This window comes from Anolis sagrei, chromosome 3, assembly GCF_037176765.1.
Source record: "Anolis sagrei isolate rAnoSag1 chromosome 3, rAnoSag1.mat, whole genome shotgun sequence".
In the NCBI taxonomy this organism is placed as follows: domain Eukaryota; kingdom Metazoa; phylum Chordata; class Lepidosauria; order Squamata; family Dactyloidae; genus Anolis; species Anolis sagrei.
The window spans coordinates 93,574,434-93,597,509 of record NC_090023.1 but is presented as its reverse complement, the minus strand read 5'-3'; the positions used below and the strand labels follow the sequence as shown (position 1 = coordinate 93,597,509).

The window sequence follows — 23,076 nt, the reverse complement described above, 5'->3', positions numbered from 1 at the left end:
AGCTCCTGCTGTTAGCTCCAGCTTCTGCCAACCTAGCAGTTCAAAAACATGCAAATGTGAGTAGATCACTAGGTACTGCTCTGATGAGAAGGTAACAGTGCTCCATGCAGTCATGCTGACTACATGACCTTAGAGGTGTCTAAGTACAACACCGGCTCTTCGGCATAGAAATGGAGATGAGCGCCACACCTCGGAGTCAGACACGACTAGACTTTATGTCAAGGGGAAACCTTTACTTTTATGGGGTGGGTGTGAGAGCAGAGCCAAGTTAACCTGTAACTCAGAATGCTTGTACACTGTAGGATTAATGCAGTTTGACACCACTTTAACTGCCATGGCTCAAGGCTATGGAATCCTGGGAGTTGTAGTTTGGTGAAGCACTACCACTCTTTTGTAGAGAGTGCTAAAGACCTTGCAAAACTACAACTCACATGAATCCATAGCATTGACCATAGGAGTTAAAGTGGTGTCGAGCTGCATTAATTCTACACTGTAACTGCACCCCCAGTTGAAGAGTGTACCATCATCATACACTTACTTACTTAGACGATCCCTCGTTTTCCGAGGATTATTGTCTTCCAACATTCTTGTGGGTCTGTATGTGGCTGTGGAGCCCTATTCTTGCTCATCATACAATAATTGTACTGACATGGTCCAAGTTGGTAGTTTCTGTGTTAGGACTATACTGTATACAAAAGGATTATTCCAAAAGGATTTTCACAGTAGATATGAAATAGATAGACAGACAGACACTCAGAGGGACTGAAAGAGCCCAAGTAACTGGCTGATTTTTTTAAAAAAAAGCTTTGAACTTCCTAACCTTAATGGGTTCTTTAGAGCATATCAAAACTGTTTGTTATCGTCCGGAGATGCTGCATTACAATTTTAAACAACTAAGCTTGCAGCTGTTCCCGAGCAATCAGCCCTTATGGAATACGGATTCCCCATCTGGCATTGTAGGCTATTTTGTCTAGGTCAGTGGTTTAGAAAGAAGAACAGGGCAGGAAAGGCCTATAGTGTTTCTAACAATAGGCGTATCTTTCTTTTTTCTTTTCAGAATAAATTCACTCAGTTGTGCTTTAGGCTAGTATTCTTTCTTAATAAAGGATGTACTTTTTTTTCCCTGAGCACAGACTTTCCAGCAATCATTAACTTAAAAGGACATCCTTTTAAGTTTAAGTTGAACATTTCTTTTTTGAAAAGGAAAAAGCCTGGAATGTTGAGCCATCTCTTCTTTTACTGTATTGAGAAACGGTTACACTGGGATTGCTCAGCAGAATTGTTTTTCTGACTAATCAGAAATCATTCCTGCCTTGTATGTTATGCGGTAATAAGACTTCTTTGTGGCTCTAATTATATCCACTATCCGCTAAGCTCATTCACAGGTGGCACGCAGATTACACAGGAGAGGGGCAGGCTTTGTTTCAAAGGCGCTGGGGAGGCTCTTACCCTGAATTGCGTCCCCCACTTTAAAAAAAAATAGTTTCCCTTTCCCAATACTCTGTGTCCATATGTGTAAATGTAAATGTATAACATCCATTTAAAAAGTCTCTTGCTTCCAAGCAGGGTCCTTTTGTGTATTTAAGGGACAGGGTTGCCTGTCTGCATCCGCTCCCCCCAGAGATGGCTCTTTTGGATTATTCCATTGACAAGGTATTCCCAAAGGCTGCAGCATCTGATTAACGCAGCTGTTCCTCTGTGTGCACTCTTTAGGGTCTGGCACTTGAGAAAGCATTGCAGGAAATGCTTTCGAATACAGCATGCATTTTTTCCTAGGCAATCTTAGATTGGCTGACCCAGGCTGTGACAGAGGGGTATGTACCTGGACTTGCAGTTTGTAAGGCAGATCTCACCGTGAGAGAGCTTTAAGACTAAGGACCTCATCGCATTAGAGAATGAATCCACTTTAAATCTGGTTGCTGCCTCCTGCAGAATTCTGGGGTTTGTAGTTTAGGGAGGAGCCTTTAACAGCCTCACTAAAACTAGAATTCTGCAGGAGGCAGAAACCGGATTTAAAGTGGATTCATTCTCTAGTGTAATGAGGTTGTAAAGAGTGCTTTCCATGGTTTTGAAACGTTAAATGTGTGGGGAGCAGGTTGTATTTCATGATAACTTCTTTTTTTAAGCCATTTGAAGGGTTTTTTCTTCTTCCTTTGACTTGTCTTTAATGTGCAAAAATGTCTGAGCTGATACAGGTTTATTTTCCACCACTCCCCCCCCCCCCAAATAGGCAGAGAATCAACAAGTTAAGGACAAAAGAGTGGACTAAGTCCTTTAAAGCTGGTCAGCTTCCCTGCTAGCTTGGTCTAAGGTCATACGGGGAAGAGGCTGCTTTTATGGCAAAATATCAGTGCAAAAATGCCTTTCATCTCACTGACACATGAGCTGATATAACTCGTAGTAGCAAGGGGGAAATGAATGGCGTGTTGGTGTGTTTGAAGCCTGTAGAGTTCAGAAGAGACTGCCTGTAGTTAGTTTGCTAGGACCCCTGCTATTTGCTTCACGTAGAGTGTTAGTATGTAATGTTCCAGCTGCTTCCTGTGAAAAACAAAACAAATATGGTATTGTGAAATGAGAATATTCAGGTCCCAAAGCAGGACATTCTCTCTGTTATCTAGACACAAAGGATACTCAGGAAAGAGGCTGGCTTGATGCTTTTCTGTTCCTTGGTGTTCTGCTTCTCAGATACAGTGACTCAAGGGATTAGAGCAAAACAATACCGGGAGGCTGCGATTAATTGCCATGCTGCCAGTGATTTGGACAAGGAAATAAACAATGGTTTAAAGCATTCTTTCAATGCGTGTTTGGAGCAACATATTGCAGTTTGTCCAAGAAAACTGGAATCGCAACTATGATTCACCTCTCCCTAATGAAGGTTATATATGAGTCCTCAAACCAGTGTCTTTACTGGATCTCATTACTCTTTGAGTATGTTTGGGGTGACATTAATGTACTTGGGCCAATTCAAATGTTTCCTATGTTAAAAGAAATCAAAAAGTAAGAAAAACGTTTTGCAGGCCACCTTCTGCAAAGTCATAGGGCTCAACTTCAATATGCAGTTTTATCCCTATAGTTACAATGTATTGTCAAAGGTCTTCACAACCAGAATCACTGGAGTGTTGTGGCATCGATGCCAGCCACAGATGCAGGCAAAACATCAGGAGAAAATACTGCTAGAACATGGCCGGAAACCACACAACACCCTATTGTCGTATTTTACCATGACCACATCCCTGGGATTGGCATTTTAGGATGGAGAATGTAGGCTCAACAGACAGAGAGATCTAGTGCTCCTGGCCAAACTACAAATCTCAGTATTCCGTAACAGAGCTATGACAGTTAAAGCAGTATCAAAGTACTATGGTTTCATAGTATGAATGGGTCTCTGATGTCTTAATAAGAGAACACACAGAGAAATAGACCCATGTAAATTACCACATTTAACAGTCTGTTACAATAATAGTAGTAATAATAATAATAATAATAATAATCATCTTTATTTATAGCCTGCCACCATCTCCCTGAAGGGACTCGGGGTGGCTAACCTAAGGCCAGACCCAAACAAATTAGAACAGAAAAAAGTATATTTAAAACAAAAAATGACCTTTTTTCAAGTAGATAATCTGCTTATTGCTTGCACTACACTCAGACATAGTTTGGTGTTTGTACTAGCTGTGTACTGGCAAAAGTAGAACCCCCCCCCCTTTTTTTTTGGGTGGGGTGTCTTTTTGCTATTTCTTTTACTAATCACATATAGCTATTGGGTTCTTCTCCTTGATTTTGAACTATGAAACAAGATTTTGAATATTCCCCTGCCTCTGTCCCTCTCTCAAGGAAACTCACATGGGTTGTTTTCAGGGTTGCATCACAGATGCATGTTTTGGGTTGAAATTTTCTCTTGACTCGCCCGCTTTGGCTTAACATTACTAATCACATTCACCTAATTGGAAGACGGAGGGAAACAGTGCTCTTTTTTCTTGTCTGGAAAAGACTGTGGGAAAGTATGGTCTGGTTCTGCCATTCCCTGTAGTAGTGTGATGCTACTTTTACACAAACTGTGAGGAGTGTACTCATTCTTATTTATTCAGTGTATTCATCCAGTTAAATGGTAATAGAAGACGTGACTGGCCAACCTTCTGTGATGTTATGAAAAATTGATTACTCATTAAAGAGTGATAAGCCTTATGGGGGCAATGTTTTTACACACACTTGGAAATAATTCCTCTTGAACCCAGTTGAAGGGCAAGCAGTTTTAACAGGGTAGCAACCCAACTATGTGTCTTTAGCTTTCCTATTTATTTATGGGCAAGAGATGCAATACATGAAGAGTGGAGCTTATATATTACACAAGAAATTTCAAGGTATGAAATACATTTGTATTGCTTAAAGTTTGGGTTTAAGGGACAGTAAGATAGATTCTCCTACTGCACTGGAGTTTTTCAATTTTTCTTATTAGATGTGAACCTGATCCCATAAAGGTAGTCACAAATCCCCTTTCTTCGTCATGTGAAAATAAACCTGAAAGAGCTGTTAAGAGGCTGCCCATCTGTCAAGGTGTTTTATTACCATGTAAAGACATAGTGCAGTAAGACTATAGCTCTGTCGCTGTTAAAAAAACCATCACCACAATACATTTGAGACTAATAACGTTTTGCCCTTCCACTCAGCTCAGCAGACAAGGAAAGAAACCATGGGCACCTGTAGATCAAGTATCTAGTAATATACTAATTAAAACTAATAATTGTACTTTTGGCTGGGCTTTATGAAATTAAGTATATGCATCTATCAAATTGTATCTATTAAGGAAAAGAGCCCTTTTAAGAAGCAGATCATGCAGCTTTCCAACAGCATTCAGATCTCTCAGAAACTTTAACATGGTATTTAGTCATATACATGTGTGTCATGATAGATCCAAAGTGGCTGATAGTAATTTAAAACAAGGTTAATTTTAAAAATTATTTTACAAAAGTCTAAAAATAATCAGATAACAGTATTACAGCATGACTCCTGTACCTGCAAGGATACATTCTGAACAGATTACAAAAAGTTTCCACATAAGGATACTGACACTACTCCAACACCAAGTAATCAAGGCAGGTTTCATTGTAGCTAGATCTAGCATCTCAAAGGAACAGGTGTAGCTGATGCAGTTTTTAATTGTGCAGATGCACTCCTAGCCAAAACCTGGGCATCCAGTCTCAACTGGCCATTGATTTAGTTGGATTTGTGTGTTTCCCACCTCTGGCTTATAAGCATGTCAGTTTTGCTGTAGGTTTCTGGTCCAGTTCTCAGCACAGCAGTGAACTGAAGTGCCATGTGTCAGTTTAAGAGCCCTGCCCATTTCAAATGAGAGGATACAGGATTTTGGTCTTTGATTTATGAATCATTGAGAGGAAATTCATAATGCATCTTGAACAATTGAGAGAAGTGTACAAATACATGGTATTGCTTGGTGTAAATAGTATTACAGAAGCAAATAATACCTAGAAAAAGAACCAATGTTTCTCAAAAGGATTATCAGGATGAATATGACATTTTGTAGGCCAAAACTGCTTATAATAATGTGATGAAATTTCATAAACCTTGGTGACAGAGAAAATTCCCAGATCAAGAAGCTCATGAATTTCAAGTTTGAGCAAGCTGCATTTTAAACATACTCCAGTAATTGATTTCAGGTATCTTTGTCATTTCTTGAATAGCCAGATGAAAGTAATCACCCTATAGAGAGATCCAACTTGTCAAAAGTTTGAAATTACAACATTGATGGCAATCTAAGGCAACTCAGAGGCCAATCAAAGCAATCCTTCCCCAAGGTTTGGAGCTCTCTTGTTTATTTTTGGTGCAAGTAGCTAGCCCAGTTTGCATATGATTTGCAAATGGTATATGCATACAAAACTGCAGCTGCTTAATAAACTGCCCTTATCCAGTGATGCTTTCCTTTTGATCTTACAAACAAACATACAAAAATAAATCAAATACAGTAACTAAAAATCAGTTTGTACATGCATTTTAAAGCAGGGTTAGAAACAAATAAGTTCACATGTTCTGATCCTCATTTCAATGATACACCCAACTTTGCATGGTATGAGTTAGAATTATGCTTGGATTATAAATCTTAAAGAATTTGCTGTCGAAGTCTTTCATGGCCGGAATTAGCATTTAATGGCCTTGTAGCTTCAAAGCCTGGGTGATAAAAAGCAACACTAAAAAACACAGGGGAATTCCAGAGAAGAATCAATCAGGGCAAGCTAATACCTCCCAAAAAAGGATCCCCAGGCAGCAATCAGTTAGACTTTGAAGCTACAAGGCCATTAAATGCTGATCAAGCTGGCCAACTACAACATTCACACTTGCCTCAAGCAGACAAAGGTTCTTTCTCCCACCCTGCACATTCCACAGATATATAAACCCCACTTGTCTAGTTTCAAACAAACCTCACAACCTCTGAGGATGTCTGCTATAGATATGGGCAAAACATCAGGAGAGAATGCTTCTGGAACATGGCCAAATTAAAGAATTTGTTGTTTAAAAAAACAGCACATGAAAGCCATAAATAAACATGCCTAGGTAACACTGTAATGAGTAGTTCACAACCCAAGAAAAGTAACACAAAATCAATAACACATTTTGGTATGGGACTTCCGGGTTGGCGACATGGCGGCTGGCAGGATCCAAGAGGAGCTCCTCTGGATCAACCCCGTTTTCTAGCCAGCGGAGGCGAACCAGCCTCTAACCTCGGACCGGATTGAGAGTCGGAGCAACGCAAAAGCCCCCACTACCCCATCCGACGGTCTCAAGAGCAGATCCCCCTCAAGGAGACCTGCCGGTAGACCCGGACGGGAGAGGGCTGCGACTGGCACCAGGGTATCCCAACCAAGATTTGGATTTTGGGAATTACAGCCGACCGAACGCCACTTTTTTTTAAGGACGTGGGAGAACAAACTAAAGGGTGAGTTACTCTAACCCCCCCCCCCCCCCCCGAAAAAGGAAAAGGGGACGGGACCAGAGGTGACTTTCCAGAGAAAGAAAGGAGAAAACGGAAAGAAGCAAGGGAATATAAAAATTATACCTGGGAGCAGGGAACATATCAGAAAGTAATCGCCCATAGCCGGAATATAAAACAAGAACTCTGTACGAAGAGAGACTAAATAAGACTAAATAAGATTAAATAAGACAAACAAGTATTATTATTATTACCAGAACAAAAGATAGAACAAGGAAAGGAAAGGAAGGAAAAGAGAAAAAGAGAATAAGGGTACCGGAGAATAATAAACCGGGGAAGAACTACTGAAGGTGCAGAAGTAGCCGGACTACCCAAAGAAAGGCCAAAGCAAGGCTAAAAGACTTAAAAAGCCTAAGATTTAAAGGAAAAGTTAAAGGAAAATTTAAAGGAAAATAGCCCAGCAGCTAAAAATAAGCAATTGTAAAACTTATCCACCATAGCGACCTTGAAAACGCCGCATCCACCTCCTGGTGATCTCCTCCTGGCAACTTGCCAACCCCCTCCTTTAACCTTGACGAAATAAAGATAAAGAAGTAGAGTCACGAGGCGCGCTCCCCCATAGGAACTGCAACTAGCAAACAAAGAACAAGGAAGGAGGCGCTTAGCCCAGGCGAAGCATCTTGGGAAGGGAGAAGGCGGAAGCGGAGCACCCGCGAGACGCGCTCCCTCCTTGAACTTCCTGAACCCCTGGGTCCTAAAGCGCAAAGACCAAGCAAGAAACACGTGGAGCTCTGAAGGGGAGAAGGCGGAAGCGGAACACACGCGAGGCGCGCTCCCCCCCAAAAAAAGGGACGACAGAGCCACGTAGAATACCGAAGGGGGAGAGGGCGGAAGTGACGAGAAGAAAGGAGGAGGGTAAGGAACAATAGAAACATATACAGAAGGAACCTAGAGAGGCAGGAAGCGTGCAGAAGATAGTGGAAAAGCTGCAAGGGTAAGTGAAGATAACTAAATATATACATATAGTGACATATATATATATATATATACTAACAAATAAATAAACAAGCAAACAAGCAAACAAATAAATAAATAAACAAACAGCAACAACAGCTTAAAATATATATATATCAAAATAATAATAACACAATAAAAATACTATAGAAATATAATAATTAAAAAAAAAGGAGGCTAAAAAGTCTAAGGATCCTAACACAGGGAACAATACCGGCAAGAAAGAAGGTAAAGAAGTTAAACAACTCTAATCAAGAACGACGGAAGGAAAAATAAATTCCAAAACGCTAGCAAAAACTATCATTAACTGGACACTGAAGAATTGGCTAAAGATGACAACACCCAAGACTAAGGCAGAAAAAATGGAGAAATTGGAAAAAGTGGAAAAAGTGGAACAAACAGAACAAAGAAGGGGCTCAGTGTCCGGCAACCCCACAGGAAAACAAATACTACAGGAAATCCAGAAAATATTAGAACAGCAGGAGGCATACCAAGAGAAACAAGATGCTTACCAGAAAGTAGCCGAAGACCAGAGAATGAGATTGAAGAAAGACTTGACGGAGGAGATGGCGAAGATGAGGAAGGAGATTACCACCGAACTGGGAGAAATGAAGAAGGAAATGGACGCAATGAGGCAAGAAATGAGGAAAAACCAGCTAGATGTTGCCGAACTCGATAAAAAGCAAGAGCAAATAAAGGATAAACTAGAAGAAATAGAACTAAGAGAAGAAAAGCTAGAAGCAAGACAAGATCAAGCCGAGCAGAAGGAACTGGAATACTACTTGAGATTCCGAAACATCCAAGAAGAATCACAAGAAAATCTGAGGCAAATAATAATAGCAATCACAGCAGAACTACTGGAAATGTCGGAAGAAGACGCTGAGACCAATATTGACAGATCCTATCGAATATCGACAAGATATGCAAAGAAACATAAAGTGGTAAGAGACGTAATAGTGCAGTTCAGCAGAAAACACATTCGGGACGAAATCCTTAAGAGGAGTGCTAAATCCCCACCATATTATAAAGACAAAAAAATAATCATCTTAAAAGAACACACGCATTTAACTTTACAGAAGAGGAAAAAGTACAAAGATCTAGCGGATGAACTTAAGAGACAACACATCAGATTTAGGTGGGAAAAAGGTGAAGGCCTAATGGCTACATACAATAACGAGAAGGTCTGGATAACCTCAGAGGAGAAAGCATCAGACTTCTTGAGAACGTTAAAAAAGAACAAGGAAGAACAAGAATATCATTATATACCAGGACAAAAGATGCAAGTAAAAAGAAGCAGAACAGAATCACCAGAGAAGCCGGAGGAAACCCCAGGCACATCCACACTGACATCAATACCAACATTAGGAAAGATTCCAGAAAAACCAGATGACGATGGAAAGAACAATCAAGTGTTATAACCAAAACATCAACGGGCTGAACTCACCAAACAAGAGAAGAAGAGTATTCAACAGAATTAAACAAGGGAGGTACGATTTAATTGCACTGCAAGAAATACATATAACACAAAAGCATTCTACACATTTAATTGATAAAAAACTAGGTACAGAATTTTACTCATTGGCCCAGGAGAAGAAAAGGGGGGTGGTGCTATATGTTAACCCAGAATTAGACCCACATCAAGTATTTAAAGACGAAGAAGGGAGGATAATAGGTGTGAAATTAACAGTGGACAACCAAAAAACTTTAGTGTGCAATATATACGCGCCAAACGGGCCTAAAGCCAAATTCACAAAAAAACTTAAAAGCCTAATCCAAGAAGAAGAATTTGACCACCTAATAATAATGGGCGACTACAATGGAATAATAAATGGTAAAGACGATAGGAAATCGGAGGATAAAAGATCGAAAACTACAAGTACAAATCTACTACCCCAGAATATGAAAAAAACTGTTGGAAGAACTCAATTTATCAGATGCATGGAGAATTCATCACCCAGGCGAGCACGACTTCACTTTCTTCTCGGGAAGACACAGAAGCTGGTCTCGTATAGACATGGTTTGGTGCTCCCACTCATTAACATCAAAAATAGATCGAATAGAAATATTAACCAGAAAAGATTCAGACCACAGCCCAATTGAGATAATTTATAACCAAACACGAAGACAAGGCACCTGGCGATTGAACGATGTACTATTAAAAGACCAAGAATCACAACAAATAATCAGGAAGCATCTAATTAATTATTTCCAAACCAACGAAACAGAAGATGTAGCATTGCAAACAGTATGGGACGCGGGGAAGGCAGTGATAAGAGGAATATGCATACAACAGATGGCAATAAGAAACAAGAAAAGAAATGAACGGATGCAGAACATTTCAAAGCAATTGGATGAAGCAGAAGGCAAATTGAAACAAAATCCAAAAAATACAAAACTGATTTACGAAATAAAGAAACTCCAAAAAATGAGAATTGAGCTGGAAACAGAAATAATGGCAAAAAAATTAAAATTCATGAGACAAACACATTTTTATAATGCCAACAAAATTGGAGCATGGCTGGCAAGGAAGATTGGGAAAAAGAAACAAAAACAATATATCACAAAGATCATTAATGAGAAAAGGGAATATACAAAAGACAAAGATATAATAAATCAGTTCAATGAATATTATAGCAAATTATACTCAAGAGAAGAATCCCGGATGAATGAAATTACGGAATATCTAGGCAAACAAAAGCTTGATAAAATATCGGAAAAACATAGAGAAAACCTAAACAAAGAAATAACAAACCAAGAAATTCAAAATGCAATAAAGAAGATGGACGTCTCTAAAACCCCGGGACCAGACGGCTTTACGGCCATGTATTACAAAACGTTTGAAACAGAATTAGTACCCAAAATGAAAAGACTGATGAACCAGGCACTAGAAACGAAACAAATACCAAAAACGTGGAGACAAGCAAAAATCATTATGATTCACAAAGAAGGAACAGAAAAAACAGACGTAAAAAACTTCCGCCCAATATCTCTGCTCAACGTGGACTACAAAATTTATGCAAGTATAATCGCCGAAAGGCTAAAAGGTTTCCTCGTTGATTGGATCCAAGAAGAACAAGCAGGATTCCTGCCCCATCGCCAAATAAAGGACAACATCAGAACAGTAGTAAATATTATTGAGTACTATGACAAAAACATAGACAAGGAATGTGCACTACTGGCATTGGACGCCGAAAAGGCTTTTGATCGGATTAGTTGGGATTTCTTCTTAGAACTCACAAAGGAATTAGACATGGGGTACCATTTCATAAATTCAATAGAGTCAATTTATAACTTACAAGAAGCAAAAATAAGTGTAAACGAAAACACCACAAACAACATTCAAATCTCAAAAGGAACGTGACAAGGGTGTCCTTTATCGCCGCTGCTCTTCATAATGTCCCTAGAGGTTCTATTGAATAGTATACGAAAAGATAATAGACTTAAAGGAACAAGAATCAGGAAATACTCGTATAAGCTTAGAGCATTTGCGGACGATATAATATGCATTATTGAAGACCCTATCGAAAACTATGAATTATGGATAAACAAAATTGAAGAATTCGGAAATTTGGCAGGATTAAAGATAAATAAGAAGAAAACAAAATGGTTAACAAAAAATATCACTAAAGAAAAACAGAAAATACTTGAAGAAAAGAGCGGGATCCAAGTAGTAGAAAAAATTAAATACCTCGGCATAACTATGACAGCAAAGAATTCCCACCTGCTTAAGAACAACTACGAGACAAAGTGGAAAGATATAAAGAACGACATAGAAAAATGGAAACACCAAAACCTCTCCATGCTGGGCAGAATATCAGCTATTAAGATGATGATATTACCGAAGCTCCTCTTCCTCTTCCAGGCCATTCCGATAATTAGAAACACTAAAATAATTAAGAATTGGAACAAAGAGTTATCAAAATTCATATGGTGTGGGAAAAAACCAAGAATTAAATTTGCAAGTATAACTGAAAATAAAGAAAAAGGCGGACTGGGACTACCAGACTTACAATTATATCATGATGCTAGTGGACTGAACTGGGTTAAGGAATGGGCCAACATAAACAATCAAAAAATTCTAACGCTAGAAGGATACGACCTACGTAGTGGTTGGCACGCGTACTTATGGTACAATAAGAGGAGAATCGAAAAAATTTTTGGCAACCACTTTGTAAGGTCATCACTCATCAAAATTTGGGAAAAATATAAGAACAAATTTCACCAAAGAACCCCTATGTGGATTTCTCCACTAGAGGCAACCCAAAGGAGAGAGCTAGGATGGGAACAATGGCCCAGATATAAAGATATATTAAAGAAAGATAGGGAAGGCCACAAGCTCAAAACGCTAGAAGAGATAAAATCAACATACGGTGAAATCACATGGTTCCAGCACAGACAATTAATAGAAGCATTTAACAAGGATAAGAAGGAGGGTTTCGATGATAAAGAAAAACAATGGGAGAGAATAATGGCTACAAAGAGAAAAGGAATTACGAAATTGTACAAAATACTATTGAGTTGGAAATCAGATAAAAACAACATCGACAGTTACATCACAAAATGGACAGACACCCTGGGACATACCATAGACAAAATGGAATGGGAAAAAATTTGGAAGGTAAAATTAAGATGGATTAACTCCTACAGCCTCAAAGAGAATTGGATAAAGATGATGTTCCAATGGTATCTAACTCCAAATAAATTAGCCAAATATTATTAAAAAAATTGATGAAAGGTGTTGGAAGTGCAAGGAGAAGAGGGGCACTTTCCTACACCTTTGGTGGACATGCGAGAAGGTTAAAAAGTTTTGGACAGAGGTACATCGAATAATAACCAATATATTGGAACTACAAATAGAAAAGAAGGCTGAATATTATCTATTAGGAATCCTGGACTTCGAGACCGATAAGAACACTGACAAACTCCTATTCCACATGGCTACAGCGGCAAGATTAGTATTAGCAAGTAAATGGAAGAACGAAGAAATCCCTAAATTAGAAGATTGGAGATTAAAACTAATGGAAATAAGAAATATGGACATATTAACACAACACCTAAGAACAAAACCAACGGTAAGCGCAAACAAAACAGACTGGTCTCCCATCAGAAATTATCTAGAGAATAATTAAAGATACATACAGAACAGGAAGAAAATAAGCAAAAGATTGCAGAACAACTTAGAAGACAATACAAGTACTAACCAAATATGGGGATGCAATGAGTAAATAAAAGGGAATTTAAAATACTAACATACTCCACGTCCCACATCCCAACCACGTGCACATCCTCCCCCAACTTCCCTGCCGCCTTTTCTGATAGATTAGGGTATCCACACACCCCCCCTCCAACCTCCCTTTACCACCCCCATTCTGTAGAAAGGTGTCTTTTCCGCCCCCCCCCCCCTAATCCGTACCCCCAACCCACCCCCCTACCTCCCCTTCCCTGGTTTTCTTTTATTTTTATTATTAAGATCTAAGTAATGTATCGATGATTAACACCCAATCGATGTATTGATAATGAAAACTTTAATAAAAATGATTAAAAAAAAACACATTTTGGTATGATCTTGCAATAATCCAACAGAAGCCACAAAGTAATTCATTTCATTAATACCTGCCTAACATTTACAACACATTAGAAAAATAAACATCAGTCATTATTCAACTGATATTATTTTCCAGCAATGTGTAAATCAGAGGCAGGAATTCAAAACCTTCCTAAGGACTCAGATATTAACAAATATAATCAGCTACAAGTACCCTGTGAATCAAATAGTATCTCTAAAGCAAAGTGGCCCATACATGATAGTGGATATTATAAATTGATTTTCACTTACTTTTACATATACACACATTTTTATAAGTTTATTAATTTAATCTTCTGATGAATTCTTGTTTTCATCAAAATAGCTACTATATAAGTGTTGTCAAAGGCTTTCATGGCCAGAGTCACTGAGTTGCTGTGAGTTTTCCGGGCTGTATGGCCAAGTTCAATCAATCAGGGCCAGATAACACCTCATAACAAAGGATGCCCCCAGGCTGCAACTAGCCAGCCTTTGAAGCTGCAAGGCCATTAAATGCTAATCAAGATGGCCAATTGCAACATTCACACTTGCCTCAAGCAGACAAGAGTTCCTTCTCCCACCCTGGACATTCCACAGATATATAAACCTCACTTGCCTAGTTTCCAATGGATCACAACCTCTGAGGATGCCTGTCATAGATGTGGGTGAAATGTCAAGAGAAAATGCCTCTGGAACATGGCCATACAGCCTGGAAAACTGTAACCCAAAACTATATAAGCTCTGTTTCTGTCACTTACATTAAATCTATTTCATACACTTTTCCTATTCGTTACCTAAATTATTTGCTAATTACCATTTCTTTCTGATTTTTAATTTAAAAAATGCAACTTGCCATTTTCAAAATCCATCCATTCTTACTGTGTGATGAATAAGTTTACACTGGCCAGTAGAGGGAGGAAATTCACTTTAAATAGGGACAGCAACTACTTAGAATGTGGTGGGTAGATAATAAATGAGTAAGAGGAACAGTGCTGAATTTTCGCTCTGCCCTTGTGTTTGTTGACAGATGCTTTCTTTTCTATACTGTTTTCTAAATTGTTTTTGCACTGATAATTGCCTATGTAATATAATAACTGACTGCTATGTCAGATTAAAATCAGTTTGGCCAACCATGTTACCAAAGCCACTTGAAATTTGTACATATATCTGGAAAATGTTTGCAAGTTCATTTGAATTTTCTTCTACTTGTGATTCTCAGAATGTAAGCTGGGCTTACTTCTCCAGTCCGAGGCTTTGGTGTGATGCTGAGCTCTGGGGTGATGAAAATTGGATAGTGTGCCCTTTTATTCTGGGTATGCCAAGCTTTTTTTAACAAACCCACCTTGTGTTCAATCTGCAATGTCTTTTAAAAAATATATAACATTACACTTAAATTTATTAATTCTCGCTGGTGTTGGCACTTCTAGGACTCAAAGCCAAATAGTGTAAACCAAATGAACCAATGGAATTTACATAAATGTTAACTCATTCCAAACTTGAGTCAACCAGTGTTGTCTAGCAGTTGGATTCAGCCTCTGCACAGAACTGAGAAAAGTACAGCCCTCCAGGTTTTTTTTTGGGGGGGGGGGGCAGTGGGGGGGCACTTCTGCCGTCATCCTAAAGCAACATAACCAGAGATGAGGAATACTTGAATTTCCAAATCAGCAAATACCTGGAAGACTCCTAGCTGCTCTGCTCACAGTTCTTAAATATGATTACTTGCATGCAACTTTAGCAACTAGTTTTCATGTTTAGTTTTCCATGTAAGAAAATTTAAGCATAAATATTGCAAATAACTCTGAAATAGCTGGTTGTGAAGCAGAATAGAATTGTTGGATTTCAGTTTTCAAAGGGGAAATATTTATTGTTTATCTGTTTTTGGCAATATGCCATTTTGCCAAATACTTGGGGGGATTTGCAAATTACAATGAATTTTTTAGTGGGGGAGAAAGTCATGCCAGATGGTCTCCCATAAACATGCAATATTTGTATGAAATTGCTTTGGCAAATTGCTCCAGATTTGGGACTCATACCCCTCCCACCATGGGATTTTGGAGAGTCATGTCCTCTGCACTAGATTTGAAAAAGACATTTTAGGGAGGAAATTACCTGAGTGGGAACCTCATGGCCGCATGTGCTGTTTAGATTGCACATTTGAGAAATGCTGGTGTTTCAGGCCCCTTCCACACAGCTGAATAAAATCCCACATTTTCTGCTTTGAACTGGAATATATGGCAGTGTGAACTCAGGTAATCCAGTTCAAAGCAGATATTGTGGGATTTTCTGCCTTGATATTCTGGGTTATATGGCGGTGTGGAAGGGACCGAGTCTCCACTGCCAGACATTCTGGAATAAGCAGATAATCTGAGATTGGATCTGAGATATAATATGAGGTGTGATCCATTCAGAGTAAAAACACACAGAGAAATATCTTTAGTTTCCCTGTCCTTTTAGATCTTGAGACACATTTTCCTGTTGCCAGAAGTTGTAACTGGTACATTGGACCGCCATATTAGGAACACTTAAAAGAAGAGTCGTATGATAGAGATGCCTTCTGGCTTATTGGTTCAAGTGTTCTCATTCTGTCACACTTAATATAACAGAATAGTATTAGATACTAACAGCTCTGGTTGCCTGCAAAATATTTCTCATGTGCTAATATCTTGCTCTTTCTCTTTTCAGACTTTTGTTTATTAGCTCCAGGAGAGTTGGGATTAATTTAAGTCTTGGGTAGTTTTATTTATAAGTGGTCTCCACAGGGAGAAATAAGAAATCATGAGCAAAAAAGGGGATCAGATTTATTTAGAAAACAAATGTGTTCACTCTTTGGACTATTTATTGTGACCAACAAATTGTGTCCATTAGTGTTGTGACACAATACAGCTAAACCAAAGAATCCAAACTCCCGCATCTCTTCTTTCTGCTTTATGTTGTTTCCAATCCTTTGCTTTTCAAATACGTCCAGGCAAATTCCTCTCTTTAGTCAGATTTAAGCTACATCAGTTTCTCTGTGACAGTTCTCCAATCCCTATGGATAATGCCAGCTGTACCGTAGTGCCAGCTGTTGTCCGCCTCATATGGAGGAGACCTGCTTGGGGAAGGCTAAGCTGAGGGTTCTCGTGACCATTTTCTCTTTCTGTCCCTTTTGGAATGTTTCCCCTCAATCATAAGATGAAAGCAGGTGCTGTAAGTTAATTCATATACACCAGTATTATTTATTTCCCTAACATGGGTGGGACTTACTGTGGAAAAGTTTGAGAACCCCTGGTCTGCTGTGTCCCTCTGCTTGCCTGACTGCTTTGGAAGATGAATATGGTGGTGGATATTGTAAACCAGAAAATGCCGTCTGAAACCGATGTTCATGTGGCTAGGAGCTATCTTATGAAGATCTTGAGAAGTTCCATGAGGTATGCTTGTTGGTTTCACAAGACAGTGTTTCCTTTGCCTTTTCCTAATGTTCGTTTTTTCCTAATAAGTGTCATGGTTTGCAGTTGTTCTGCAGCTTTGTATTTCTCTTACCATTATGTATAGTTTGTTAGGAGCCGCGGTGGCGCAATGGGTTAAACCCCGTGTACTGCTGAACTGCTGACCTGAAGGTCGGTGGTTAGAAATCATGATACGGGGTGCACTCCTGTCTATCAATTCCAGCTTCCCATGCGGAGACAGGAGAGAAGCCTCCCACAGGATGGTAAAACATCCGGGCATCCCCTGGCCAACATTCCTGCAGGCAGCCAATTCTTTCACACCAGAAGTGACTTGCAGTTTCTCAAATTGCTTCTGACACAATAAAAATTTAGTTTCCTTACGCAATGCATAGTTAATATTACAGGTAGTTGTCACACTGTAGCCTAAAATATTTACAGTTCTTCTTGGAACTGGACTAAAGGTGCAATCTTGCAGTTCTCATTTATCAAGGTGTTGATTCAACTTTGTGGCATTTGCTTCTACATAGATGTGTTGAGTGCTGCCATTTACATAAGTGGATCCCAAACTTTAATTCTCCGGGGGTTTCAGATTTCAGCTTCCAGAAAATTTGACCATTGGATAAAATGGCTGGAGCTTCTGGGAGTTGGAGGTTCTAAAACCCGCAGAACCAAAGTTTGGGCTCCAATGGCACTATTCAATATATCTATGTAGAAGCAAATTTTATATGATACATCTTGTATGTTAGTTGCACCATTTGTTTGTAGAAGCTGACACATTTGTTCCTGGATTTATGGAAGTAGGTTTCCATGTGCAGTTGTCAGCAGCAACTTGAGTACTGTACGACAATTGAAGGAACATTGTGTCACATGTGTTTTGGGGATGTTTTGGAGGCAGGAGTGCTCTTATAAAGGTTGAATGACTACCCAGGCAGTATAACCTCATGCAGATTCTACTTGGTAGGGATGTACTTGTTTAAATGGTTTGTTCCTGCAGGGAACAGTGAGTAATTTAACAGTTTCTTCCTGCTGAGTGAATGTCTTTAAAAACTCTGCAGACATCTTGTAGTGGGGAGGGGGTGTCTCTTTGGAATGGAGGGAGTAGATGAAGAAGCCAATTAAGATACGCATTCACTGTCAGCTATCATAACTAGAGATGGATCGTCCATTGTCAGCTATCACTGCTCAACTGTCCCATCCCACCTGCAGATTGGAAGGAGGGGATGAGCCTCAGAGCAGATTTTGTCCTCTTCCCCATTTCAGAGCCATGTAGTATGTGTACAGGCAGAAGGGGATGAGGAGCAGGATTGGATTTTGTAACCAATGCACACAGGGCCCTTCCAGACAGGTCTTATAACCCAGGATCTGATCCCAAGTTTTCTTCTTTAAACTGGATTATATGAGTCCCCACTGTCAGATAATTGGGAATAAACAGAAAATCTGGGATCACATCCTGAGATATAGGCCCTGTCTGGAAGGGCCCATTGATGCATGCACTCTTTGGGACTTCTAGATCTCCAGCAGAATGATGCTATTGTTAGCTACACTGGCAGTGATTGCTATCTTGCCAGTGTCGTGTTGGTGAGGGCACAGGACTTGGATGTATGGAAATGTAGCCTCAGCATCTACTGGAGGTAGCTTGGCGGGGGGGGGGGGGGAAGACAGTGGCTTGAGACGAATCCACCTTGTCAATGGTTCTGGACAGCTGAGAAGTCAACAATTTTCCACTACCCTTCTTGAATCTTCAAATATACATTCCATTCAGGCATGTAGCTGGCGGGGTGGGTGGGCTTGAGGGGCTTCAGCCCCCCCCCCCCCCGAAATTCTCAGGGTGGTCCGTGAGAAGGCCTTACTGGTACATTATTTAAACTGTTATGTTTATTCATATCATGATCTGATCAACATATGCATGGGTAGACCCTCTTTCACTCAGACTCAGCCCCCCCCCCCCGAATCAAACTCAGCCCCTCCCAAAACAAAATCCTGGTTACAGGCCTGATTCCATTCTTAGCTTTTGCTACATTGTACTTGTCCATCCATATTCAGAGCTAAACTTGGAGCAGCCGGCCCATTTCAGTTTTTTAAGAGGTTGAAATTATACATGTTTTACATTGTTTTCAGTTATTTTGTTGTCTTCCCTAGGCTCTGAGAATTCATGATATACACGGATTGAGCATCCCTTGTCTAAAATTCCAAAATACTCCGAAATCCAAAATGGTTAAAATGAGTTGCTGAGGTAGTGAGTGACACCTTTGCTTTCTGATGGTTCAGTGTACAGAAACTTTGTTTCATGCACAAAATTATTCAACATAGTTGTGCCATTGCGATTGCAAACATTTGTGCAATGTTTTTCAGTCTTGACTTGTGTTGCGCAGTACCGATATTTTTCATGAGGATGTGTAACCTTGGTATAGTGCATTTATGGATATTTATGCAGAGATACTCACAGGTGAGTTGGTCCCACTGGTGTACCTGCTTTAGACTTTAATTGGTTCAATAGGTAAAACACTAAGTTCCAACTGAAAGATTTCAGCTAACTGAAATGCGACCTCTATAGCTTGTATTTAGAATTGCAAATAATTGTGGAGTCAGAGACTTACTAAAGAAAAGAAGGAAAGTATCCCACCTAGCAATATTTTATTCATTATCTAATTACTTTTGCATTTAATCTAATCTGCCAAAAGCAGCAAGAACACTTGAGGGTCTCATTATCTCCTCATCCATTTGCCAGTGTGTGCAAGGTTGCTCAATTATCCTGAATTATGTTACTGTTCTGGAAAAACAACCTTAAATATGGAGCTGTATTTTCTCATTTTCCCCTTCCACACCACTGTCAACAAAGTTCGACTAAGCATTTTATAATATAGTACTTTTTAAGAACGGTTGCTCAAACTATAGCTTGAAAAAAAATGAATTTCTATGTACACTGCACATATCTTATTTGTAGTGCAAAACAAATAAAAAGTCAATATTTATAATGAAGAGCCATTTTAACCTTCATAAACTTACCAGGATTTCAGTGGAAAGTGTGGACCTGCTTTTGTCTGATGAGATTGTCAAATTAATTAGGATTGTTGTTCGTGTGTGCCTCCAAGTCATTTCAGACTTGGGACGACCCTAAGACTCAAATTTATGGTCTGGCCTGGGTAAATCGCCTTGGAGGCCCACTTCCGACCCACAGGCCTTAGTTTGGGGACCCTTTGTCTACTAATTTTGTCAGTTCTTTGTCAAAACTAGCATTGTAGCATATCAGTAAAGTATGGACTAAATAATAATTGCTAGTCCCATCTAGGGTACACTTATGGCATCAATAGTTAAATTGTATAATAAGGTACAAGGTAAAGGTTTCCCCTTGACATGAAGTCTAGTCGTGTCCGACTCTGCATGGGGTGGGGGTGGTTCTCATCTCCATTTCTAAGCCGAAGAGCCAGTGTTGTTTGTAGGTGCCTCCAAGGTCATCTGGCCAGCATGACTGCATGGAGCACTGTTACCTTCCTGCCGGAGCAGTACCTATTGATCTACTCACATTTGCATGTTTTCAAACTGCTAGGTTGGCAGAAGCTGGGGCTAACAGTGGGAGCTCACCCTGCTCCCCTGATTCAAACCACCAACCTTTCGGTCATTGTGTTCAGCAGCTCAGCAGTTTAACCCGCTGTGCCACCAGGGGCTCTTAATTGTATAATAACACCTATTTAAATCTCATGTATTCAATAGATCTATTTAAATTAGAATTAGCAGGTGGATTCAGGCATAGGTTTTAGAATCTAGGAAAGCTAATGTGAGGTAGTAGTTTGAGTGTTGGGTTAGGATACTGGGAGACCAAGCTCCAAATCCTTGCTCAGCCATGAAAACTTACTGGATGTCTTTGAGCAAATCACACTTTATCAGCCTTCGAGAAAGTGCTTATGATGTCTGGGTTGTAAAATGTCAAGTATCGAATACCTCAAGAAACACAACATTCCTCCTTATATTTCCATGCATGTTTACAAAGTTAAATCATTTAAGGCACTTCAAAGATTTTCAATAAGTAGTTAAACATTTGACTTATCTGCCTTGTTTTTTAAAGCACTTCAGGCGTTCTTTGTCGTAATTGATTCACTGTCTGCATTCTGAGTGTCTTTTTTAAACAAAGCAGAACAAAGAGGCAGACACTGTTCAATACTGTCATACCGCATTTGTTAATCAGATCTGAGGCTGGTGGGTTTTTTCTCTGTCTAGCATGATTTAAAATATGAGTAATGAAGGCACACATTTTACCTTTCTTGTTGCAGAAAGAACGACTTAGCCTGCCGCCCTCACTCCTGGCATGCAACCAAATTCACAGAGACTCAGCCTGAGACGGCCACGTCACGGCCTCCCGCGACCAATGTCTGTGCTTCTTGGCACTCTCGGTATCATGCAAGGTGAGTTCCTGTTAAACTTTAGCTCCAACGGTAAGAATCTAAAATGTATCTCTCACTTTGTTATTATCTTTAACCTGTTGGCAATATATGGTTTTATTTTCAAGTTGATACTTTAGTGTGAATTGATGACTTAATGACAGTTGCCAGTATATGTACTTTGTATTGTTTTCAACTATGCTGATCTAGAAATACAGCGAGGAGTAGTATCTGCAGGTAGTGTTGGCCTGATTGCTCTAGGCATTTCTTCAGGCATCAATACTAAAGAGTCTTAAGCCTGTTTCGTAATTAAGTTTACATTTGTACCAAATCCAACTCCTTTGCTAATAAGACAGAAAAACTGAATCTGCTGTTCTAAGACAGGCTGTTATCATTAACATACATTTTCTTCCTGTATACATTTGAAATAACTATTACACAATTACCTTTTCTAATTGCATCTGTTCTAATATGTAGCAATTTACAGAAATGGGTGGGGAACATTACTGCCTCTTCCAGCATTGAGCATTCCTCAGTAATTATTACTTGTTTGAAAACTTGGACGGTAAAGGAAAAGTTCCACCTTAGCTTAAGAAGCAACAGGCTTTCTCTGTCACATAGACATAACATTCACAGAGTGTTTGCCTTCCTCCGAGGCTGTGAGAGTATGACTTGTCTAGTGGGTTTCCTTGGTTGAGTGGGGATTTGAACTCTGCTCTCTCAAACTCTTCATTCAGCACTCAAACCACTAGATTATGCTGCCTTGGTCTCATGCATACTGTGGGCTATCATTCTGAAACACACACACATACAGAACTAAATGACTCTTAGAGCTGTGCTACTGAATGTTTAAAATAAAGTCTTGTTGGGTTGTGAGTTTTCCGGCTGTATGGCCATGTTCCAGAAGCATTCTCTCCTGACATTTTACCTGCATCTATGGCAGGCATCCTCAGAGGTTGTGAGGTCTGTTGGAAACCAGGAAAATACGGTTTATATATCTGTGGAATGTCCAGGGTGGGAGAAAGAACTCTTGTCTGTTTGAGGTAGGTGTGAATGTTTTAATTGGCCACCTTGATTAGCATTTAATGGCCTAGCAGTTTCAAAGTCTGTCTTCTTACTGCCTGGGGGAATCCTTTGTTGGGAGGTGATTAGCTGGCCCTGATTGTTTCTTGTCTGGAATTCCCCTGTTTTTGAGTGTTGCTCTTTATTTACTGTTTTGATTTTAGAGTTTTTAATACTGGTAGCCAGATTTTATTCATTTTCTTATTTTTTCCCTTTCTGATGACATTTCAATGGCTTCTCTGTATAGTCTGGCATGGTAGTTGTTAGAGTGGTCCAGCATTTCTGTGTTCTCAAATAATATGCTGTGTCTAGGTTGGTTCATCAAGTGTTCTGCTACGCCTGACTTCTCTGGTTGAAATAGTCTGTAGTGCCTTTCATGTTCCTTGATTCGTGTTTGGTCGCTGCGTTTGGTGGTCCCTATATAGACTTGTCTACAGCTATATGGTATACCTTGAAACTGCTAGGCCATTAAATGCTAATTGAAGTGGCCAAATGAAACATTCACACCTACCTCAAACAGACAAGAGTCCTTTCTCCCACCCTGGACATTCCACAGGTATATAAACCTCATTTTCCTAGTTTCTAACAGACCTCACAATAACTTAGGATGCCTGCCATAGATTCAAGCAAAATGTCGGGAGAGAATGCTTCTGGAACATAGCCATACAGCCTTGAAAACTCACAACAAACCAG

The 23,076-nt window shown here is 39.6% G+C and overlaps 1 protein-coding gene across 3 annotated transcripts in view; it reads left to right on the top strand.

Moving 5' to 3' along the window:
* Positions 1–23,076, top strand: part of SHROOM2 (shroom family member 2) — a 140,128-nt gene that overhangs the window by 79,556 nt on the left and 37,496 nt on the right. For 2 of the 3 annotated variants that reach the window (XM_060769933.2, XM_060769932.2), the window contains exon 3: positions 21,214–21,345. In XM_060769933.2, the coding sequence (XP_060625916.2) occupies positions 21,214–21,345 (132 nt within the window). Of the gene's footprint in view, positions 1–16,755; positions 16,928–21,213; positions 21,346–23,076 lie in introns of those variants that run through there. The other variant, XM_060769934.2, reaches the window with a different exon arrangement.